We start from the raw sequence: 24,287 nt of genomic DNA, 5'->3' as shown, positions 1-24,287 counted from the left end.
ACAAAACCCTGCGGTCTACCAACTGTGTACTCAGTGTGATCTAAATAGTCCTCTCTATATAACACAGTCCTATATAATTCTCAGTTCAGGTAATAATGCTCCATTACCTCATCTTCTAAATTCTACCAGAAGCGTTCATGTTTTGCTCCAGGTGAGTTTGTAATTCTCCATAAACCCCAAACGCAGTGTGCAGATAATGTTCATTAACTATTAGTGTTAGCAGGTGCCCCTAGGAGAGTTGGGAAAAGTAAACCGACATCTGCCTTGAACAAATTTCTCATGAGTGTTTAAGATGATTCTGTTTAGCTTCAAACTTTCTGGTTTAAAATGCGGTGAGGATAATCATGAGCAAACAGGCCAGAAGCAGTGTTGTTCTTAACATCGCTGCATGAATTTCTGCTGTATACCTAACTGATAAAAGAACATGGACACCCCTGATTTCTTTTAGATATATATTTTTTTGACAGAATAGTTTAGTGTTCTTCCAACTTTGTGTCAACATTTCAACATGAAGAGGTAGAAGACATAAAAAGATCTTTGAACTTTATGTCAGAGGAAATAACAAACATCTCCAAACAACAAAAAGTGATCATGAATCTGATGGAAGAAATAAAAGAATTAAAAAGACAAAACGCGGAAAAGGACAAAACAATATCCATGCTGGAAGGCCGTGTGGCAGACCTGGAACAATATTCCAGGATGGACGACCTGATTGTCAGCGGCCTGGACACAAAGCCCCGGTCATACGCCAGGGCGGCAGCAAGAGAGGGAGAGGTCACCGAGGCTGATCAGGACTCCCTGGAGCAGCAGGTGATAACTCTGGACAGAAACGACATAGAGGCCTGTCACCCTCTCCCCCAAGAGACAAAAATGTCAAACCTGCCATAATTATGCGTCTTGTGAGCAGAAAACAAAAGACTGCACTACTCAAACGGGAAGAAACTGAAAGGATCAAACGTCTACCTGAACAAACACTTAAGAAAAACTCGGACATTGCTAGACAAGCACGCATCCTACGGAAAGAGAACCGCATTCAAGCAACTTGGACATCCAACTGCAAAATATTTATAAAACTTAACGGATCACTAGAGGAAGCCAAAGTGTTTGCCATCAAAGACATCACAGAGCTGGACAAGTACAAGAAATGACAACTCACTGTCACCTCGGACACTAATAACCCACGACAAGCCCTGACGTAAACCAGTCATCTCCGATTGGAGATATGATGCTACACCAAGCAAAGGTCACTGAATATGAGACACTTGGACTGAAAACATTTGAATACACTGAACACAGAGACTATGATATTGAAAACGATATTGACCCTGAGAACAACTTCTTTATAAACACACAGAGCCAGAGCGAATATTACACTGAAGAACAGTTTAGCAACAAGTTTACAAAGGAAAGAGAAATTTCAGTCATACATTTCAACAGCACAAGCTTAAACTCAAACCTGTCAAAAATCAAACATTGTCTAAACCAGCTAAAGAACAAATTTACAGTAATAGCAATCTCTGAAACTTGGCTAAGCGAAGAACAAACAGCCTTGGTTGAAATAGAAGGATGTGAGATGTACTATATGAACAGAAAACAGAAAAAGGGCGGAGGAGTTGCTGTATACATTGAAAAAACATACAGAAGTAAAACTATTAAAAACATGTCTGAAGCAATAAGCAACATAATGGAATGTATCAGTGTAGCAACAGAAACAGAGAAATCAAAAAACATACTGATAAGCTGTGTATACAGAACACCAGGATCATGTGTTGAAGTATTTAAAGAAAAGCTACTGAGTATATATGAGAAAATAAATAAAAACAAATAGTTTTTTGCATGCAGGGATTTCAATATTGATTTGTTAAACCCACAAGAAAACAATAATACTAAGGAATTCATTAACTCAATGTACAGCATGAGCCTTTGTCCATTAATAACACGCCCAACCAGGATAACCACCCATAGTGCGACACTAATAGACAACATCTTCACGAATGGAATCAATGAGAAAATAGTGGAAACCTTGTCTGAACAGGAAAAATTATTAATGACACGAGTGATCATTTGCCAGTGTTTGCAACTATCCAGAGCCACACAGGAACAAAGAAAATACAAAATATAAGACAATAAGACAAAGAACTGAAAAATCTATTAAATCATTTAAATATGATTTAATGAAACAAGACTGGAACAAAGTCCATGTTGACAATGTAGATGAAGCCTATGACACATTCATATCAATAACAACGGCTCTCTACGAAAAAAAAAACTGTCCTCTAGTAAAGAAACAAGTGAAACACAAACTTGCAAAAAAGCCGTGGTTGACTAAAGGTATATTAAATGCATGCCAGAAGAAAAATGTATTAAAGAATTTCTCAAGAAAAGAACGAAAGAAGCAGAAACAAAATACAAGACCTATAAAAATAAACTAACAAGGATTACACTAGGATTACAGGATTGCAACACTGACTGTGAGCCAGAACCGACCACCCACCATCAGTGTCGGACCTCATCAATTTTGGTTTCAGCATAATCTTTCATAAAATACCAAAAGAAAATCTCTGAATATTGAGACTGCTGGAGAATATGGAGGGGAAAGATGCTCTCTGCCATACTGGATGACTTGCTGTCGGGGACGGCGGGGTTAGATCATGCTCACCACAGCCTGCAACCAGAACCATGACCAGAGGAACCTCCCTGACCTGTTATTCTTAGGTTTCATGGATATACTGAGAAAGAGGTTGTCTTGAAGTGGGCAAAGTCTCACAAAGACTGTGGGATGGTAACAGGGGGGTGTCAGTGTCCATGGGAAGGTGGTACGGGTTGGAGGAGGGGCTGCTGGGGTACAGAGTTCAGCAGGGTAACAGCTCTAGGGGAGAAGCTGTTCCTGTGCCTGCTGGTGCGGGAACGGATTCCAGGGTCCAGGAGAGGTCCTCGGAGATGTGGACGCCCAGGATCTTGAAGCTGAAGACACGGTCAACCTCAGCACTTGGTGATGATGGGGGTAAGTGCGACGGGGCGGAAGTCATTAAGGCCCACTGTAGCTGACTGCCTCCATACCGGCATAATGGTAATGGTCTTGAGGCATGTGGGGACTGTTGCCTCGGCCAGTGACAGGTTGAAGATGTCAGTGAGGACCCCAGCCAGCTGTTCTGCACAGGCCTTGAGCATGCGGCCAGGGCCAGCAGCCTTACAGACGTTCACCCTGCTGAGTGCAGAACGCATGGCGTAAGTGGAGAGCGTGAGGGGCTGTTCATCTGGGTGGGGAGCAGTTTTGATGGCTGGTTGTGTGTTGTCCCAGTCAAAGCAAGCATAGAAGCTGTTAAGCTAATCAGGGAGGGAGGCATTGCTGGTTGGTGGGGCTGTTTTTCTTTTTTGGCTGATGGCCTGGATGCTCTGCCACATGCGGCGGGGGTTGGAAGTGTGTGGAAGTGCTCCTGTTGCTTGTAAGCATATTTAGCTTCCCCGATGCCTCTCTTCAGGGTAGCTCTGGATTAGCTGTAGGCCGCTGCGTCGCCAGATCTGAAGGCAGCATCACGTTCCTTTAGTAGGAGGTGGACCTTACTGTTCAGCCAAGGTTTCTGGTTGGGGAAAGTTCTTCTAACAGCAGTAAACAGCTGGACGAGCATCAGTGCTCTCAGTGATGGGTCACTTTCTGTTGGCACTGTTTAGTGTTCACGACTGAAAAACTCACACTTGGAGTGGTTTTGGTTGTTACAGTTGGGAAAAGTAAACTGACCTTTAACAAAACTTCACCTGAGTGTTAAATTGATTCTGTTTAGCTTCGAACATTCTGGTTGAAAATGGGGCAAAGATGATCATGAGCAAACAGGCCAGCAGCAGTGTTGTCTTTAACATCACTGCATGAATTTCTGCTGTATACTTAACTGATGAAAGAACATGGACACCCCTGCCCACCCCCTGATTTCCAACTGAGCCCATCACTGCACCTGCAGCACTTCTTGAGAATTCAACAGTCAATATCCTCCAGGTGATACTCTTTTGGTTAATCAGCTAGCTAGAAACGCCCTTTGTTTCAACACCTACAAAGCATATAAAGCATCATTTGTGATTAAATTCCACAGCATCCTGCCATCAGAAGCGGACACATCTTGTGAACCTCATCCAATCATCACAAAGTAAGATTTCTGAACCAAATTCATCTTTCCAGTCATGCAGGCAAAGGCTGTTTTTGTGCATATCAAAATGACTGATTCTTGATTCTTTCCAGGTTATTTGAGCACACTTAGGGTTTACTTCAGGGATGTTTTGAGTGGCCAAAGCGTTGAGTTCACTGATTCACTTTCTGTTAAATAGAGCAAGAGCTTTATTGATTCCGTGAAGGAAAATGTGCATCCTACAGCACATGAGAACAGAACATTTGCTAATTAACACCAACCATGAAGTGCAGATGAGTGTCATTAGTTTTGCAGGTAATTAAAACTTCTGATCTGCCAGGGGCGCTAGAGGAAAAGTCAGGATCAACGAAGTCAGTGGGATAAATCGCCTGAATGTGTGTACAAGGTGTCAAGAAATGAAATCATTGTAACAGATATTTTTTGTTTTCTGTTTGAGCTGTTTACTGACACAGATCGTTTACAGTCATGAATCTAACACTATTTTCCTGTTCTTCATCAGTCATCTTCATCCTGCAGCAGCAGATCTGAAGACACCATGCTCCTCCTCAGACTCAGCACCACAGTGTGTGAGTATTCGACTTCCTGTGCAAAAGTTGAGCTGTCACAGTATGAAAAGCCTTATTTTTCAAAGCTTTCTGATTGATTTTAGTCTATTTTTATTTTATGTTAGAGGTTTAACTTCTGTGTTTACTCTCTGACAATGATGTCTGTCTTTCAGTGCTGACAGCAACATGTTTGCTTCTCACAGCAGGTAAATATCTGAGTGTGGGTGGGGATGTGATGACATTTGTGTCTTTTGTATTTTTATGCACATACCATGTGTTTCTATAGACATCATGTCTGTGCAGTCTGTTGGAGCCGCTTTGATTCTTGTGCAGTGACTGAGTTAAAAATCTGTATTCATCTATAGTTTTACTCATCAAGTGTTTTTAAACAAACAGTACTGAGGCACATTCACACCTTCAGAAACAGAAACCTGAGGTTTTATAACTTGTGGGAACTGATGGGAAACGTTACAGTCAAGCTCACGTCATCGCCTTTTTATTCAGGTACTGCAGTGTTACACAGATCTGCAGCAGGCGACCGGACAAACATTATATTTATCTGTTTCTGCAGAAGATGAAAAAGAAAGCTGCTAATAGCTGTCAGGAAAATAAATGCTCAGAGATGCTTTCATTGAACTGAAAGGAACATTTGTCTCCAAATTAGCAATATTTTCTTATTTGTATCAAGTTGATTTTTTTGTTTTCTATTTTGTGTTTTTTTTATTCTCTTCTATGTCTCCTTTTATATATTCCTGCTATTATTGCTGCTGCCTGTGACACCCTAATTTCCCCTACAGGGGGAATATTAGTATTTACTTACAATTAAAGACTGAACTCCATGAACTGAACTTACTGGTTTCTTCATGTTTTTTACCTTAATAATACCAAAATGATCACAGTTGATGTTTTGAAATTTCTTCTGTCTTCTCTTTGTTTGTGTTCAGTGTCTCTTTGTTTGTGTCATGAATATACTGCTCACAAATTCTAATATTATTATTGTTATTAAAACAAACTTTTCATGGCAGACTTTTCGAGGGCCTGGTCAGGCCACAAAGTCGTCACCTGCGATGATGCCAACGTCTACCGTCTGACCTGCAGTATGACTGAACTCTAAAGCTTTCTGTCCACACAAAATCTGACCCTTGAAGGCTGGAAGCCGCCGTAACTCTAACTGATAATGCATTTATGTATTTCTGGGTTTCAGTGTTTGGAAAAAGAAAAGCTGATATATTTCTATCAGAATTTTGCAACATTTGATTCAGGATCTGATCACAGTTGTTCTGTTTGATAGCTGTCAAAATACTTTAACAAAAGTTGGTTATCATTGCTTGTTCAACAGACACTGGAGTGATCAATGTGCGGTCAGCTCTGTATGGACGCGTAAACAGTGAGACCTGCAGCGAGGGCAGATCTCCTCAGCAGCTCGCCAACACTTCGTGCTTTCAGCAGGACACTCTGGAGGCCGTCAAGAAACAGTACGCATCCCAAAAAACAGTGTCCCACCATGACAGCAGTTCTCGTGTTTCCTGTAGTCATCAGGACACAGCAGAGCTCCTGATCTGTTTCACAGATTTATAAAGTGTAGCTGTGGGATAATCCTGGAGGTCATGTGTGAATGTTGAGTCAAGAGGATTCAGTCAGTTCAGCTCCACTTTAGACACCTGGTACATTTAATTAGCAATGTAACACAGAGGTCACTTGACATCACATTTTGCTCTTCATCGTCTTCCTGCAGGTGTGACGGCAGGAAGGTGTGTGTTCTGGACATGACCGTCATCGGTGCTTTTGATCCCTGCCCGGGCATCTCCAAATACCTGGACACCAACTACACCTGTGTCCCACCAGGTCAGTCACCTTTCTGCATGAAAGAGGAGCAAAGCTACAGACAGGTTTGATAAACGTCTGATGTGATTTGTCTTGACAGCACACATGACGGCGTGCGAGCACTCCCTGATACACCTGCGCTGCAGTAAGATCACACTTTCTCCTTTTTTGTGTGTATGATGGATTGTTGTGGTTAACTGGCCTCAGTGTGTCTAAATGCTCAGTATTAAAGGACATTGATCTAAACCAGGGCCAGAGAAACCTGATGGAGACGCTCCTAATTAACTTGATTTATGTATTGATACCATCTTAATGTCTTTCTAACTCCTTTGGTCACCTACCTCTCTAATCTGCAGTATCCATATTTCTTTCACCTCATCAGTATTTCCTCCTGTTTTTGTCAGTGGGAGAGCGGAGTATATTTGTGGAGAATGCTAATTATGGACGCCAGGCGGAGACCATATGCGTTGACGAACGGCCTTACCCTGAGATCGAAAACACCCGCTGCATATCCGAAACCACCACGCAGATATTGGCTGACCGGTACAGCTGCCCACTCTTTGTTCATTTGACCTTCAGGCTCTTTGGGAGAATATAAAGTGCAGTACAGTGACACAGTTGGAATCACAATTATTCAAGCCCCATTGTATATTAGGCTTGTTGGCAAAATGTACAATTTTTCAGCTGTTTGCAATAAATAAAGTAGACAAGAATAGTTGAAATAGTTTAATAAAACTAATATTACCATGGTTTTTATCCAAATTCAACTCAAAATGCTACATTTAATCACTACTGCAGTCTCAAAATTATTCAACCCTCTGTCTGAAGCACACCTGATGCAGCTAATCAAAATTACCCAACCCCCTGCTTCAAGCACACTTAGCGCAACTAATCAAGGGCTTCATCAGTTCAGGTGTGCTTGAGATAGAACACATAAATACCTGGACTGGCTAAGAGTTGGTCGAGACTCATGTTTGATTGCATGTTAGAACTGTGGCTACTACCTGGACGTGGCAGAAAGAGGAAACTATCAACGGCTGCCACCAGATTCCTCACGAGGCAAGTGGTCAACAACCCTCGAGTGACTGCAAAACACCTGCAGCAAGACTTGGTGGCAGCAGGCACTGAGGTTTCAGTTTGCACAGTAAGGCGCATACTAAACCCTGAAGGGCTCCATGCCCGGACTCCAAGACGTACACCACTGATGACCCAAAACACAAGAAAAGTCGGCTCCAATATGCTCAAAACCATATAAATAAGCCACAGAAGTTTTGGAAGTCTATTCTGTGGAGCGATGAAACAAAAGTGGAACTTTTTGGGCCTATGGAACAGCGGTATGTCTGGAGGAAGAAGAATGAAGCATATGCTGAAAAGAACACCCTGCCTACAGTGAAGCATGGCGGTGGCTCAGTGATGCTCTGGGGCTGCTTTGCTGCCTCTGGCACTGGAAACATGCAGCGTGTGGAGGGCACGATGGATTCAGTCAAGTATCAGGAAATCTTAGGGAAAAAAACATCGTGCCTTATGAGGAAGCTGAAGCTTGCGCGTCATTGTAGCTTCCAATAGGACAATCACTACGTTTACATGCAGTCAATAGTCGGGTTATGGTCAATATTCCGGTTTCTGAAACATTCGGAATATCCTGTTTACATGCGTGAGCAAACAGGGTTATTCCTGTATACATGGTACTTGTAATCAATTGGGATATCCCGATCAAAACAGCGACGCACGGACAGCGTGTCGACGCATGGAGAACGTCATGACGCAATGCACGTCATTTCAGCTTAACGTAGCGTAACTTTTCGCTCACCTTCTCGTATATCTCACTATCCCGGTACTTTCTACTGTCTACAAAAGACATGATATTCATGTCTTTCACCACACTTCCGAGGTGACTTGTCTCCTCCTCGCTCCAAAAGTGATGTCCTCCGTTTCGCCATGTTTTCAACAAGTAGTTCCTGCACTCAAAAGACCAAGATTCCTTGCGAATACAACATGCGCAGAACACAAATTAATGTTCCGTTCGATGGGGATATTCCAATAGGCGTATACATGACCAAATATTCGGGTTAGAAAAGGAGTAACCCAGGGGTCATATTCAGGTTTTTAAAAACCAGAATATGAGCATATTGCAGTTATTCACATGGCCGTTTACATGGCCGTGCACAACCAGGTTATTGTTGATATTCCGGTTATGAAAGGGTTTTTGACTGCATGTAAACGCAGTAAGTGATCCCAAGCATACCTCAAAGTCCACCAAGGCATGGTTTCAGGAGAAGAAATAAAAGATTCTAGAGTGGCCGTCACAGTTGGCTGACTTGAACCCCATAGAAAATCTCTGGTGGGATTTGAAGAAGGCGGTTGCAAAACGCACACCCAAGAATATTACTGAACTGGAGGCCACTGTCCATGAGGAATGGGCTAAGATTCCTCAAGAACGCTGTCAGAAGCTGGTGTCTGGCTCTGCATCACGTTTGCAGCAGGTCATAACAGCAAACGGGTGCTCTACTAAGTATTGAAGATGCTTGTCATGAAGGGGCTGAATAATTTTGAGACTGCAATAGTCATTAAAAATAGCATTTTGTGTAGAATTTGGATCAAAACCCTTGTAATATTAGTTTCATTGAACTACTTAAACAGTTCTTGTGTAATTTGTTCATTGCAAACAGCTGAGAAATTGTAGATTTTGCCAATAAGCCTAATATGCAATGGGAGTTGAACAATTTTGATTGAAACTGTAACTCTGAGGGAAGACAAGTTAGATATTTAATGTGTTTGATTACAAATCTGTAGATTCCATCCACTGTCGTCTTCTCTCATGAGACATCCACATTTCACATTCACTGATGTTCATCTGCATCCACAGCTGTAATGGAAAGAACACGTGTGGTATCGAAGTCAACAACACAGTGTTTGGAGACCCGTGTCCCGAGACTTACAAGTACCTGACAGTGTCCTACAGGTGTCAGTGTAAGTAGCTAAAAGCGCTCCACTTGCTCTGTTTTGTTCTGCTGAAGATAATCTGTGGCCCAAAGGAAAATCTGTGTCCACAGTTTCTGTCCACAGTCTCGTAACTGTGACGTCTAATATGGTTCATTTGACAGATCGGACTGTGGCATGTGAGGATTCTGAGGCGAGCATGAAGTGTGGTAAGATGTCTCATTATTGTCTGACTGTCAATCATACATGAACTACACTTCTGTCCTCTCCAATGTGTTTTTTTTTTCTTTTTTTCCCCCCTCAGGTAAAGGGCACATTATATATGTCTATAGTGCCAATTATGGCCGCAGCGACCAGACCACATGTGCTTCTGGACGTCCAGAATCAGAGATCCAAGACGTCCGCTGCTCAAAATTCTCCAGCAAAGTAGCTGAAAGGTGCAGCTGCCTTTCTAAAACTAAACAAACTCCACTTTAGTGTGTTCAGACCTCACTCACATCTCTCTGCATCCACAGCTGTGACGGGAAAAACAGCTGCGTCTTCAGCGCCAGTAGCGCAGTGTTTGGAGACCCCTGTGTGGGCACTTACAAGTACCTGACGGTGGACTACTTATGTCATGGTGAGTAGCTTCAAAGCCAGTTTCTCTCTGCTGAGGCTCTTAAAGTGCACATGATGTCACGCAGTAAACAGTGAGGGCCTTAAGCCGGTGCTGCAGCCCCCCCCAGCGGTGGCTGCTTAGAATCTGAGAGACAACGGTAATAATTTTTTTGTTAAGTTCGTCAAAGCAGAGCTAGCTAAAGCCGGGATCAGACCACACGATATTTTAGTCTTTAGCGATGGTCACCGTGTCAGACTGAACCATCACAGACTCAGAAACTCTTGCATGTCACACAATCATTACAAGATTGATGAAGTCTGAACCAGATGTAGCGCCCTTAGTCTTTCTCAATGTTAACACCAATGCTAATCACAGCAACATTCACTCTAGGCTCGGAAAGCTGGATACCTTTAATTATGTAAATTGCCCACTTAGGAGATGGTGGATGTAAAGTTGAACAGCGACAAATTTTACTGCCTCACAGCAAATATTTAAACGCTAGAACAGTGTATAAAATCGAATACAACAAAACCCTTTCAAACTAATAAACAAAACAATAGTGCAAATGAAAGTGTCCCTTTTTTTGGGTGAAAGCAGAGTTCAGTTCCTCGTGAAATTCTCTTTTGAGAAAAGGAGATCAGAGTTACCTTTAACTTGTGTGTGCACACTGCTCCGATGAATACCCGGGTAGGTTTTTAGAGCGTGTTGTGTCTTATCTGTATCTGAGTGAATGGAGTGAATCGATGGTCTGAAGTTTGCTGAGGCCGAACCCACGGCTGGCCACGCCGTGTGTCCGGTCCGTCCACAGTCAGCTCTCTGGTTCTGGCTCGCCACTGAAGCCTCCGGGGTTCAGGATCAGACTAATCAGTTCCTAGTCCATGAAAAAAAAAAAAACAATCTACACACACAGTGTAGAATATATCCATGACTATCTCTTATTACTATCTTTCTGTTTATCAAATGACCTCAAATTGCTTTCATCACTCAACATATCTTTCCATATAAAATAAACTACACAGGATATACACTGCTTCAGTCATTGTGAAACGAACTGACAAATATCACAATAAAAGTATTTTAGTCCAAAAAAAAATTATTCATCATGAATTCACTAACTGTATTTAATGACACAATGAAATGATTTACCTTTAAAAGGCACTATTTATATTTTTTAACAACTATGAATCAGCATTTATCTTTTAGCACCCATATCAAATAGGCAATGCTAGCGTTAGCATAACGGCTAGCGCCATGCGCGATTAGCATTAGCTCGCGGCTAACGTCATTAGCGATCTTTTTCTCATCGATTTAAACAGTTAACAATGATACAGTCTGTACCAGAGTAGTATCAAAAGCTCTGTGACTCCGAATGGTTTAGAGAAAATGTCAGTAAACTGTAGTATGGTGTAGTAAGCAACCAGCTAATATTAACAATCAACATGGAGGTCTAGCCTTTTAGCAGCAGTGGCTATGCTTACCGAAGTTCACAGTGACAGAGCTCACTCGATGAAAGCGGCTCCTTCGCTCACTTAAACACACAGGACTTGGTCCTAACAAACAAGCAACTTATTAACACACGATATTTCAGGATTAACCATTGATTCATGATTCATGGGATCGGCAGTTTGCTCTATGCGCGCTCTCGGGACAACGTCTCAGATGAAAAGAGAGAACAAGCCACCAGAAAGACACTAAGCTGTCTTTACAGTGAGGTACAGAGCGGGTGCGCCACCGTCTGGCAGGCATGGAACTACACCTCTAAACTACATGTATGGTTTTAGTAATGGTATTTTTTGTGTGCGTTACACAGACGTGCCGTAAATGGTTTTATGTGCGTTCCTTTGGATCTGCCTATAAGAGAACCACATCATTAAAACTTAAGTGGGAAATGTGTTCAGCTTCACTACGTTGTGTTGCTTTGAGCCATTGGCTAACAGGAAGTAATTTGTCTGTTGATGCCAGCAGAACTTGATGTGGAAGACACACACAAACACACACACAGACACACACACACACACACACACACACACACACACACACACACACACACACACAAAGTTGAACAAAGCCTTAATGGGACATTTGGTCATGCATGCAGCTGATTTCTACAAATTTGTTTTGCATCATCAGTCGCTTGAATTCTACGTCTAAAACAAATGTTTTGTCTGTTGTTTTGCAGGTTCATCTTAACGCTGGACAGTATAAACGCAGCACACATGTATCTGATAACATTCAGAATACATCAACAAGATGTCACATCAGATTCAGTGCAGTGACCAGTGTCGGATGTAAAGAAACCCATCAAAGTGTAAATTAAAGAGGAAGTCATGCAGCATCTTCAGATACAAACCGGTCTATTGATATTTGATTTCATTTTATTATATTCCAGTTGATTTAGTTTCCATTTTACATGAGATTCTGCTCTGATGTCAGTCGCTTTGAATTGTATCTGTATGTGAAAAAAAAAATTAAATAAATAAAGTAGTTAGATTCCAGCACACAAGTTTTCTTTTGATGTCATTCATTTGGTGACTTTCCATCACTGTGAGCTGCATGACCTCAGTGTTTGGGAGCTCCTGTGTGTACTTCAATACTTTAAAAATCACTTTGACCTGATTCTTTACTGCACAAAAGGGCGGCCAGTTGTGATTTTCAGTCTGCAAAACAGACTCAGACTCCAGGAATGACAGATCACAAGGTAAAATAAAAAATAAATAAATAAATAAATAAAAGAAGTACTGAACAAACTGAAAACTCCCCACGAATGGTACAAACATAGATCTGTTCAAAAGAGTGTTTTGTCTGTAGCCGTGTTGTCTTCCCAGTGGTACTTTATAAAACTGTATGAGGACTCTGGACTCTTAGTACGACTTGCTGTGAAGCAGCAGAGCCCCTCAGATTCAGTGTTTAGTGCCTGCGGGCGTCAGCCAAAAATTCAAGTCATCCTGTCGACTCTTCTGGTGAGCAAACAGAAGTGATGTTTATATTCAATGTTACTCATCAAATGACATGTGACAACGTGTGCATATTGTACTACAAGTGTGCCAATGACACGTCTTTCCTCGTGAATCATAAATCATTTCGGAGCCCAGACTTTTCCTCAAGGACCTTTTTCCTCAAGAACTTTTGATCCTGGTGACAGTTTTAATTTCTAGAATATGTGCTAGATGACCAAATGCCTACAAACTCACCAGAATCAGAATCAGATATATTTTATTGATCCCAGGGGAAGTTGTTTTTGTAACAGTGCTCCTTAAAAGAATAGAAGAAATAGAAGAGATGAAGAGATAGAAGAGAAAGAAGAGATAAACCTGTAAGAAGAGAAAGAAGAGATAAACATGAAAACATGTCATTGCAATTAAAAGAGAAACATTATGTATATAAAAAACAAAATATATTTACAGATAACTAAACATATATACTGAGATAAGGGCCATTCAGAGGGAGGAGTTGTACAGTTTGATGGCCACAGGCAGGAATGATTTCCTGTGGCGTTCAGTCTTGCATTTTGGTGGGCTTACTGAAAGTACTCTTGTGCTTGACCAGCACATCATGAAGTGGGTGTGAGACGTTGTCCAAGATAGTCCGTAGCTTAGTCAGCATCCTCCTCTCTGACACCACCGTCAGAGAGTCACACTTCATCCCCACAATGTCACTGGCCTTGCGGTTCAGTTTGTTGAGTCTGTTGGCATCCGCCATCCTCAGCCTGCTGCCCCAGCATGCAACAGCATAGAGAACAGCACTAGCAACCACTGACTCCTGAACATAGTCCGGCAGATGTTGAAGGACCTCAGTTTCCTCAGAAAATAGAGACGACTCTGGGCCTTCCTGCAGAGAGCGTCAGTGTTCTTTGCCCAGTTCAGTTTATTGTCAGTATGTACCCCCAGGTACTTGTGGTCCTCCACAATGTCCACACTTACCCCCTGGATGGAAACAGGGGTCACTGGTGCCTTGGTTCTCCTCAGGTCCACTACCAGTTCTTTAGTCTTTGCCATGTTTAGTTGCAGATGGTTCTGCTCACACCACTTGACAAAGTTGTCCACAGCAGCCCTGTACTCATGGGGATGAGCCAGGCCTGAAGTGTCAAATCTATTAAAGAACAGATTCAGTTCATTGGCCCTGTCAACGCTCCCTTCAACTCCTCTGTTCTTGGTCATTCTGAAGCCAGTGATGGTCCTCATTCCACTCCAAACTTCTCTCAAGTTGTTCTGCCGGAGACTCCACTCCAGCCTCCTCCTGTATTTCTCCTTAGCCTCCTTGATTTTCACCTTCAGTTCTCTCTGGCAGTTCCCTTCAGTTCCGAGGCTCAGCAATTTGTGTTTACAGCTAATTAATACATGTTAGCGCGCGAACACACTGAACTAAGATGGTGAACATGATACATGCTAAACATCAGCATGTTAGCATGCTGATATCAGCATTGAGAATCAGGAAATCAAAAATCAGTATAGTGCCAAGTAGATTTTCACACGCAAGGAATTTGCTGTTGTTTTGGTGGACAATGGTCCCAATAAACATTTTATGAGAAAAAAGTACCGCAAAAGTCAAGAATCATAAAAATGAAAATATGAAAAAAATAAAAACTCCAGACTAGCAAACATGTGTAAAGGTAACACATCGAGTCAGTTGAAGAACAACAAACTATAGCTACACTGGTTCAATAAATAATGGCCACGCAACATACAGATGTCCTTTAAGTTTTAATCTTTGTTTCGTCCTCTGCAGACACCGTGAAAACGTGTGCGCCTCTTGAACCATGTAGAATGTTAGCCGTATGTACTTCCTCTGCAACTATATTTACACTCTGCTCTGTAGCCATGTTGGCGCTCTGCTCTACAGCGATGCTGCTTCGACCCAAAATGCCACACGTGCAACCCCTGAACTCTAGTCATGTGACCTATTACTCTGTGTCAAAATAAAATGACACAAGGACCAATACATTCTTTTTAAACAATATTTTTAAAGGCGATATATTTTTTTAAAAATCATTTTAAATTAAAGTTATCTTTTTAACAAAGACCATGAATTGAAACATTAACGAAATTATGACAAAGAATGTAAATAAACACTTCAATTAAATTTTAGTAAAAAATGTCTCTTAGACAGGTACACAAACAATTCAATTCAATTCAATTCAATATTCCTTTATTAGTCCCGTGAGGGGAAATTCCAAATTATAGCAGCATCAATAAAGCAAGTAATATAACAAGTGCATGCAAAGTAAAAACAGCAGTATATACATGCACTTTTGCATTTGGAAGATACGTTGTTCCAAAAACAAGTGACAGGTGGGCATTGCCAGAACATGTGAAGGAATGTACCAAGAGCCCCGAGGGAACACAGTTTACATTGGGAGTCAGCCACCAGATCCATCAGGTGCAGTCTTTGTGGGGTCAGGTAAGTTCTATAAGCATAGTTCAGGTGGATTTGTTGGTGGTTTGGATTACGTGAAGTCAACAAAATGTCAGACCAGACCGTGTCCCAATCAAAATCATTTCTAAGTTCTGAAACATCACTTCTCCACTGTTTGTTTAGGAGCAGGTCCTTGTAAGAGGACTTCAGTAGAAAAGTATAAAAAGTAAAAACGAAGCCCCTGGAAATACCTCGACTCGTAATAAGTTTGTAAAAGGGGTGTTGCTTCAGTGGCTGACCCCAGGGGACTCCGTAGGCCTTGAGTGCCGCCCTAAGCTGGAGATAGAAAAATAAAGATGAGTCTGGCAGCACATAACAGTCTTTCAGATCCTGAAATGAGTGAAGACCAGTGTCATTGTAAACATCCCTTAAGGTGTGAATGGCTTTTTTCTCCCGCTGGGAAAAAGTAATGGGCCTCTGTCCTATCCGGATTTGGTTGTTATTAAATATTGGGGATTCAAGATGCCATGGACAAAGAATAGCACAAGATTTCTCTGAGTTACGCAAAATCTGAATTACACGTGAAATAAGAGGACCAAACCTCAGTTGACATTGTTTGATAGAAATGTTAGTGAATATAATATCCTGGACTCTCAAAGGGGAGACCAAAGGTCACCAAAATCTTCAAACACTCTAAGTAAATGAGGTACAGACGAGAAAAGGTTACACATAAAAATCAGTACATCATCTGCATAAAGGGAGATATGGTGAGATGTGCCACAGATGGATGTGGGAATAATATTCTGAGACTGTCTTATAAATTGAGCTAACGGTTCAAGGGAAAGGGCAAAAAGCCCCGGGCTCAGGGGCAGTCCTGTCTAGAAGATCTCCGAACCAGAAAAGGTGATGAGCAAATTTTACCTGTCAAGATAATAGCTGGAGGAGCAGCGTAAAGAACCTTAACCATATGAATAAACCATTCCCTAGTCCCATTGTCTCCATGACAGCCCATAAATAAGACCATTCCAGTTTGTCAAAAGCTTTCATTGCATCCAAAGACATGACCACTGCTGGTGTGTCATCATCTTTGCTAGCATAGATAATGTGTAATAAGCGTCTGATGTTATCAGTGGCTAGGCGATGTTTTATAAAACCAGTCTGGTCACAATGAACTATGTCATGTCAACGGATCTTTATTCTTTTACAGTAGTAAGGAAATGAGTGCCATATTGAAGTCCCTGGAAAATCTGCCCTGCTCAATCGAGTATTGGATATTCTAGGACATTCTAGCAATAGAGGGCCTAGAATGTCCCAGGTGCCTTGCCCCTCTGCATACTTTTAACAAACTTCACTTGAGTGTTTAAGATGATTCTGTTTAGCTTCAAACATTCCGGTTGAAAATGGGGTGAGGATAATCATGAGCAAATAGGCCAGCAGCAGTGTTGTCTTTAACATCACTGTATGAATTTCTGCTGTATACTTAACTGATGAAAGAACATGGACACCCCTGCCCACCCCCTGATTTCCAACTGAGCCCATCACTGTACCTGCAGCACTTCTTGAGAATTCAAGTCAATATCCTCCAGGTGATACTCTTTTGGTTAATCAGCTAGCTAGAAACGCCCTTTGTTTCAACACCTACAAAGCATATAAAGCATCATTTGTGATTAAACTTCCACAGCATCCTGCCATCAGAAGCGGACACATCTTGTGAACCTCATCCAATCATCACAAAGTAAGATTTCTGAACCAAATTCATCTTTCCAGTCATGCAGGCAAAGGCTGTTTTTGTGCATATCAAAATGATTGATTCTTGATTCTTTCCAGGTTGTTTGTGCACAGCAGCAGATCTGAAGACACCATGCTCCTCCTCAGACTCAGCACCACAGTGTGTGAGTATACGACTTCCTGTGCAAAAGTCGAGCTGTCACAGTATGAAAAGCCTTATTTTTCAAAGCTTTCTGATTGATTTTAGTCTATTTTTATTTTATGTTAGAGGTTTAACTTCTGTGTTTACTCTCTGACAATGATGTCTGTCTTTCAGTGCTGACAGCAACGTGTTTGCTTCTCACAGCAGGTAAATATCTGAGTGTGGGTGGGGATGTGATGACATTTGTGTCTTTTGTATTTTTATGCACATACCATGTGTTTCTATGGACATCATGTCTGTGCAGTCTGTTGGAGCCGCTTTGATTCTTATGCAGTAACTGAGTTAAAAATCTGTATTCATCTATAGTTTTACTCATCAAGCGTTTTTAAACAAACAATACACACATTCACACATTCAGAAACAGAAACCTGAGGTTTTATAACTTGTGGGAACTGATGGGAAACGTTACAGTCAAGCTCACGTCATCGCCTTTTTATTCAGGTACTGCAGTGTTACACAGATCTGCAGCAGGCGACCGAACAAACATTATATTTATCTGTTTCTGCAGAAGATGAAAAAGAAAGCTGCTAATAGCTGTCAGGAAAATAAATGCTCAGTGATGCCTTCATTGAACTGAAAGGAACATTTGTCTCCAAATTAGCAATATTTTCTTATTTGTATCAAGTTGATTTTTTTGTTTTCAATTTTGTTTTTTTTATTCTCTTCTATGTCTCCTTTTATATATTCCTGCTATTATTGCTGCTGTGACACCCTAATTTCCCCTACAGGGGGAATATTAGTATTTATTTACAATTAAAGACTGAACTTACTGGTTTCTTCATGTTTTTTACCTTAATAATACCAAAATGATCACAGTTGATGTTTTGAAATTTCTTCTGTCTTCTCTTTGTTTGTGTTCAGTGTCTCTTTGTTTGTGTCATGAATATACTGCTCACAAATTCTAATATTATTATTGTTATTAAAACAAACTTTTCATGGCAGACCTTTCGAGGGCCTGGTCAGGCCACAGAGTCGTCACCTGCGATGATGCCAGCGTCTACCGTCTGACCTGCAGTATGACTGAACTCTAAAGCTTTCTGTCTACACAGAATCTGACCCTTGAAGGCTGGAAGCCGCCGTAACTCAAACTGATAATACATTTATATATTTCTGGATTTCAGTGTTTGGAAAAAAAAGCTAATATATTTCTATCAGAATTTTGCAACATTTGATTCAGGATCTGATCACAGTTGTTCTGTTTGATAGCTGTCAAAATACTTTAACAAAAGCTGGTTATCATTGCATGTTCAACAGACAGCGGAGTGATCAATGTGCGGTCAGCTCTGTATGGACGCATAGACAGTGAGACCTGCAGCGAGGGCAGATCTCCTCAGCAGCTCGCCAACACTTCGTGCTTTCAGCAGGACACTCTGGAGGCCGTCAAGAAACAGTACGCATCCCAAAAAACAGTGTCCCACCATGACAGCAGTTCTCGTGTTTCCTGTAGTCATCAGGACACAGCAGAGCTCCTGATCTGTTTCACAGATTTATAAAGTGTAGCTGTGGGATAATCCTGGAGGTCATGTGTGAATGTTGAGTCAAGAGGATTCAGTCAGTTCAGCTCCACTTTAGACACCTGGTACATTTAATTAGCATTGTAACACAGAGGTCACTTGACATCACATTTTGCTCTTCATCGTCTTCCTGCAGGTGTGACGGCATGAAGGTGTGTGTTCTGAACATGACCGCCATCGGTGCTTTTGATCCCTGCCCGGGCATCTCCAAGTACCTGGACACCAACTACAGCTGTGTCCCACCAGGTCAGTCACCTTTCTGAATGAAAGAGGAGCAAAGCTACAGACAGGTTTGATAAACATCTGATGTGATTTTTCTTGACAGCACACGTGACCGGCTGTGAGTACGCTGTGGTACGCCTGCGCTGCAGTAAGATCACACTTTCTCCTTTTTTGTGTGTATGATGGATTGTTGTGGTTAACTGGCCTCAGTGTGTCTAAATGCTCAGTATTAAAGGACATTGATCTAAACAAGGGCCAGAGAAACCTGATGGAGACGCTCCTAATTAACTTGATTTATGTATTGATACCATCTTAATGTCTTTCTAACTCCTTTGGTCACCTACCTCTCTTATCTGCAGTATCCATATTTCCTTTACCTCATCAGTATTTCCTCCTGTTTTTGTCAGTGGGAGAGCGGAGTATATTTGTGGAGAATGCTAATTATGGACGCCAGGTGGAGACCATGTGCGTTGACGAACGGCCTTACCCTCAGATCGAAAACACCCACTGCATGTCCGAAGGCACTACGCAGATAGCGGCTGAAAGGTACAGCTGCCCACTCTTTGTTCATTAGACCTTCAGGCTCTTTGGGAGAATATAAAGTGCAGAACAGTGATACAGTTGCAATCAAAATTATTCAACCCCCACTGCAAATTAGGCTTATTGGCAAAATGTACAATTTTTCAGCTGTTTGTAATAAACAAAGTAGACAAGAATAGTTGAAATAGTTTAATAAAACTAATATTACCATGGTTTTTATCCAAATTCAACACAAAATGCTACATTTAATCACTACTGCAGTCCTGAAATTATTCAACCCCCTGCTTCAAGCACACTTAGTGCAACTAATCAAGAGCTTCAATAGTTTAGGTGTGCTTGAGATAGAACACATAAATACCTGGACTGGCTAGGAGTTGGTCCAGACTGATGTTTGATTGCATGTTAGAACTATGGCTAAGTCAAAAGACTTGTCCAAAAAGTTCAGAGTAGAGGTCACTGCCTTGCACAAACAAAGAAAAGGATGCAAAAAGATAGCAAAAGTTCTGAATGTTCCTTGAGATACAGTTGGAAAGCATAGTTTACAAGCTCAACGTTAAAGGAACAGTGGCTACACTACCTGGACCTGGCAGAAAGAGGAAACTATCAGCGGCTGCCACCAGATTCCTGATGAGGCAAGTGGTCAACAACCCTCGAGTGACTGCAGCGATATGTCTGGAGGAAGAAGAATGAAACACATGCTGAAAAGATTCTAGAGTGGCCGTCGCAGTCGCCTTGAACCCCATAGAAAATCTCTGGTGGGATTTGAAGAAGGCGGTTGCAAAACGCACACCCAAGAATATTACTGAACTGGAGGCCACTGTCCATGAGGAATGGGCTAAGATTCCTCAAGAACGCTGTCAGAAGCTGGTGTCTGGCTATGCATCACGTTTGCAGCAGGTCATAACAGCAAACGGGTGCTCTACTAAGTATTGAAGATGCTTGTCATGAAGGGGCTGAATAATTTTGAGACTGCAATAGTCATTAAAAGTAACATTTTGTGTTCAATTTGGATCAAAACCCTTGTAATATTAGTTTCACTGAACTACTTTAACAGTTCTTGTGTAATTTGTTCATTGCAAACAGCTGAGAAATTGTAGATTTTGCCAATAAGCCTAATATGCAATGGGAGTTGAATAATTTTGATTGAAACTGTAACTTTGAGGCAAGTTAGATATTTAATGTGTTTGATTACAAATCTGTAGATTCCATCCACTGTCGTCTTCTCTCATGAGATATCCACATTTCACATTCACTGATGTTCATCTGCATCCACAGCTGTAATGGAAAGAACACGTGTGCTCTTGAAGCCGCCAACTCAGTGTTTGGAGACCCGTGTCCCGAGACTTACAAGTACCTGACAGTCTCCTACAGGTGTCAGTGTAAGTGGCTAAAAGTGCTCCGCTTGCTCTGTTTTGCTCTACTGAAGATAATCTGTGGCCCAAAGGAAAATTTGTGTCCACAGTTTCTGTCCACAGTCTCGTAACTGTGAATGTCTAATATGGTTGATTTGACAGATCGGATTGTGGCATGTGAGGATTCTGAGGCGAGTCTGAAGTGTGGTAAGATGTCTCATTATTGTCTTACTCTCAATCATACATGAACTACACTTCTGTCCTCTCCAATGTGTTTTTTTTTTTCTTTTTTCTTTTTTTTCCCTCTCAGGTGAAGGGGACATTATATATGTCTATAGTGCCAATTATGGCCGCAGCGACCAGACCACATGTGCTTCTGGACGTCCAGAATCAGAGATCCAAGACGTCCGCTGCTCAAAATTCTCCAGCAAAGTGGATGGAAGGTGCAGCTGCTGTTCTAAAACTAAACAAACTCCACTTTAGTGTGTTCAGACCTCACTCACATCTCTCTGCATCCACAGCTGTGGCGGGAAAAACAGCTGCGTCATCAGCGCCAGTAGCGCAGTGTTTGGAGACCCCTGTGTGGGCACTTACAAGTACCTGACGGTGGACTACACATGTCATAGTGAGTAGCTTCAAAACCAGTTTCTCTCTGCTGAGGCTCTTAAAGTGCACATGATGTCACGCAGTAAACAGTGAGGGCCTTAAGCCGGTGCTGCAGCCCCCCCCAGCGGTGGCTGCTTAGAATCTGAGAGACAACGGTAATAATTTTTTTGTTAAGTTCGTCAAAGCAGAGCTAGCTAAAGCCGGGATCAGACCACACAATATTTTAGTCTTTAGCGATGGTCACCGTGTCAGACTGAACCATCACAGACTCAGAAACTCTTGCATGTTACACTACACGAGGACAGACACCTGATTGTTGCTCACGATGCTGGTAATTGGTCGGCCACAACAAAATCGTCTCAAATTCAGGCCAGATTGATGAAGTCTGAACCAGATGTAGCGCCCTTAGTCTTTCTCAATGTTAACACCAATGCTAATCACAGCAACATTCACTCTAGGCTCGGAAAGCTGGATACCTTTAATTATTTAAATTACCCACTTAGGAGATGGTGGATGTAAAGTTGAACAGCGACAAAATTTATTGCCTCACAGCAAATATTTAAACGCTAGAACAGTGTATAAAATCGAATACAACAAAACCCTTTCAAAATAATAAACAAAACAATAGTGCAAATGAAAGTGTCCCTTTTTTTGGGTGAAAGCAGAGTTCAGTTCCTCGTGAAATTCTCTTTTGAGAAAAGGAGATCAGAGTTACCTTTAACTTGTGTGTGCACACTGCTCCGATGAATACCCGGGTAGGTTTTTAGAGCGTGTTGTGTCTTATCTGTATCTGAGTGAATGGAGTGAATCGATGGTCTGAAGTTTGCTGAGGCCGAACCCACGGCTGGCCACGCCGTGTGTCCGGTCCGTCCACAGTCAGCTCTCTGGTTCTGCCTCGCCACTGAAGCCTCCGGGGTTCAGGATCAGACTAATCAGTTCCTAGTCCATGAAAAAAAAAAAAACAATCTACACACACAGTGTAGAATATATCCATGACTATCTCTTATTACTATCTTTCTGTTTATCAAATGACCTCAAATTGCTTTCATCACTCAACATATCTTTCCATATAAAATAAACTACACAGGATATACATTGCTTCAGTCATTGTGAAACGAACTGACAAATATCACAATAAAAGTATTTTAGTCCAAAAAAAATTATTCATCATGAATTCACTAACTGTATTTAATGACACAATGAAATGATTTACCTTTAAAAGGCACTATTTATATTTTTTTAACAACTATGAATCAGCATTTATCTTTTAGCACCCATATCAAATAGGCAATGCTAGCGTTAGCATAACGGCTAGCGCCATGCGCGATTAGCATTAGCTCGCAGCTAACATCATTAGCGATCTTTTTCTCATCGATTTAAACAGTTAACAATGATACAGTCTGTACCAGAGTAGTATCAAAAGCTCTGTGACTCCGAATGGTTTAGAGAAAATGTCAGTAAACTGCAGTATGGTGTAATAAGCAACCAGCTAATATTAACAATCAACATGGAGGTCTAGCCTTTTAGCAGCAGTGGCTATGCTTACCGAAGTTCACAGTGACAGAGCTCACTCGATGAAAGCGGCTCCTTCGCTCACTTAAACACACAGGACTTGGTCCTAACAAACAAGCAACTTATTAACACACGATATTTCAGGATTAACCATTGATTCATGATTCATGGGATCGGCAGTTTGCTCTATGCGCGCTCTCGGGACAACGTCTCAGATGTAAAGAGAGAACAAGCCACCAGAAAGACACTAAGCTGTCTTTACAGTGAGGTACAGAGCGGGTGCGCCACCATCTGGCAGGCATGGAACTACACCTCTAAACTACATGTATGGGTTTAGTAATCGTATTTTTTATGTGTTACACAGACGTGCCGTAAATGGTTTTATGTGCGTTCCTTTGGATCTGCCTATAAGAGAACCACATCATTAAAACTGAGTGGGAAATGTGTTCAGCTTCACTATGTTGTGTTGCTTTGAGCCATTGGCGAACAGGAAGTAATTTGTCACACACACACACAAAGTTGAACAAAGCCTTAATGGGACATTTGGTCATGCATGCGGCTGATTTCTACAAATTTGTTTTGCATCATCAGTCGCTTGAATTCTACGTCTAAAACAAATGTTTTGTCTGTTGTTTTGCAGGTTCATCTTAACGCTGGACAGTATAAACGCAGCACACATGTATCTGATAATATTCAGAATACATCAACAAGATGTCACATCAGATTCAGTGCAGTGACCAGTGTCGGATGTAAAGAAACCCATCAAAGTGTAAATTAAAGAGGAAGTCATGCAGCATCTTCAGATACAAACCGGTCTATTGATATTTGATTTCATTTTATTATATTCCAGTTGATTTAGTTTCCAATTTACATGAGATTCTGCTCTGATGTCAGTCGCTTTGAATTGTATCTGTATGTGAAAAAAAAAATTAAATAAATAAAGTAGTTAGATTCCAGCACACAAGTTTTCTTTTGATGTCATTCATTTGGTGACTTTCCATCACTGTGAGCTGCATGACCTCAGTGTTTGGGAGCTCCTGTGTGTACTTCAATACTTTAAAAATCACTTTGACCTGATTCTTTACTGCACAAAAGGGCGGCCAGTTGTGATTTTCAGTCTGCAAAACAGACTCAGACTCCAGGAATGACAGTTCACAAGGTAAAATAAAAAATAAATAAATAAATAAATAAAAGAAGTACTGAACAAACTGAA

General features: G+C 41.5%; 2 protein-coding genes across 3 annotated transcripts; both read left to right on the top strand.

Annotated features, from left to right (window-relative positions):
* The first annotated feature begins 3,624 nt into the window (after positions 1-3,624).
* Positions 3,625-12,545, top strand: LOC143327214 (L-rhamnose-binding lectin SML-like). 2 transcript variants are annotated; one of them, XM_076741448.1, is made up of 14 exons: positions 3,625-3,991; positions 4,086-4,139; positions 4,639-4,705; positions 4,858-4,890; positions 5,710-5,781; positions 6,024-6,159; positions 6,420-6,529; positions 6,609-6,653; positions 6,913-7,051; positions 9,375-9,478; positions 9,613-9,657; positions 9,753-9,885; positions 9,964-10,067; positions 12,226-12,545. In XM_076741448.1, the coding sequence occupies exons 3-14, from the start codon at positions 4,675-4,677 to the stop codon at positions 12,234-12,236; spliced, it is 963 nt and encodes a 320-aa protein (XP_076597563.1). In that variant the 5' UTR covers positions 3,625-3,991; positions 4,086-4,139; positions 4,639-4,674; the 3' UTR covers positions 12,237-12,545. The 2 variants fall into 2 exon arrangements, with proteins under 2 accessions (XP_076597563.1, XP_076597562.1); XM_076741447.1 differs by having other exon boundaries at positions 3,625-4,139.
* Positions 12,546-15,361: 2,816 nt separating this feature from the next.
* LOC143327025 (L-rhamnose-binding lectin CSL3-like) lies at positions 15,362-23,882 on the top strand. Its single transcript, XM_076741144.1, has 9 exons — positions 15,362-15,443; positions 18,583-18,718; positions 18,979-19,088; positions 19,472-19,610; positions 20,880-20,983; positions 21,119-21,163; positions 21,267-21,399; positions 21,478-21,581; positions 23,715-23,882. The coding sequence occupies exons 1-9, from the start codon at positions 15,362-15,364 to the stop codon at positions 23,723-23,725; spliced, it is 864 nt and encodes a 287-aa protein (XP_076597259.1). The 3' UTR covers positions 23,726-23,882.
* The last annotated feature ends 405 nt before the right edge of the window (positions 23,883-24,287 follow it).

The sequence above is a fragment of the Chaetodon auriga genome, chromosome 10 (genome assembly GCF_051107435.1).
Source record: "Chaetodon auriga isolate fChaAug3 chromosome 10, fChaAug3.hap1, whole genome shotgun sequence".
In the NCBI taxonomy this organism is placed as follows: domain Eukaryota; kingdom Metazoa; phylum Chordata; class Actinopteri; order Chaetodontiformes; family Chaetodontidae; genus Chaetodon; species Chaetodon auriga.
This window is presented reverse-complemented; position numbering and strand designations above follow the sequence as displayed.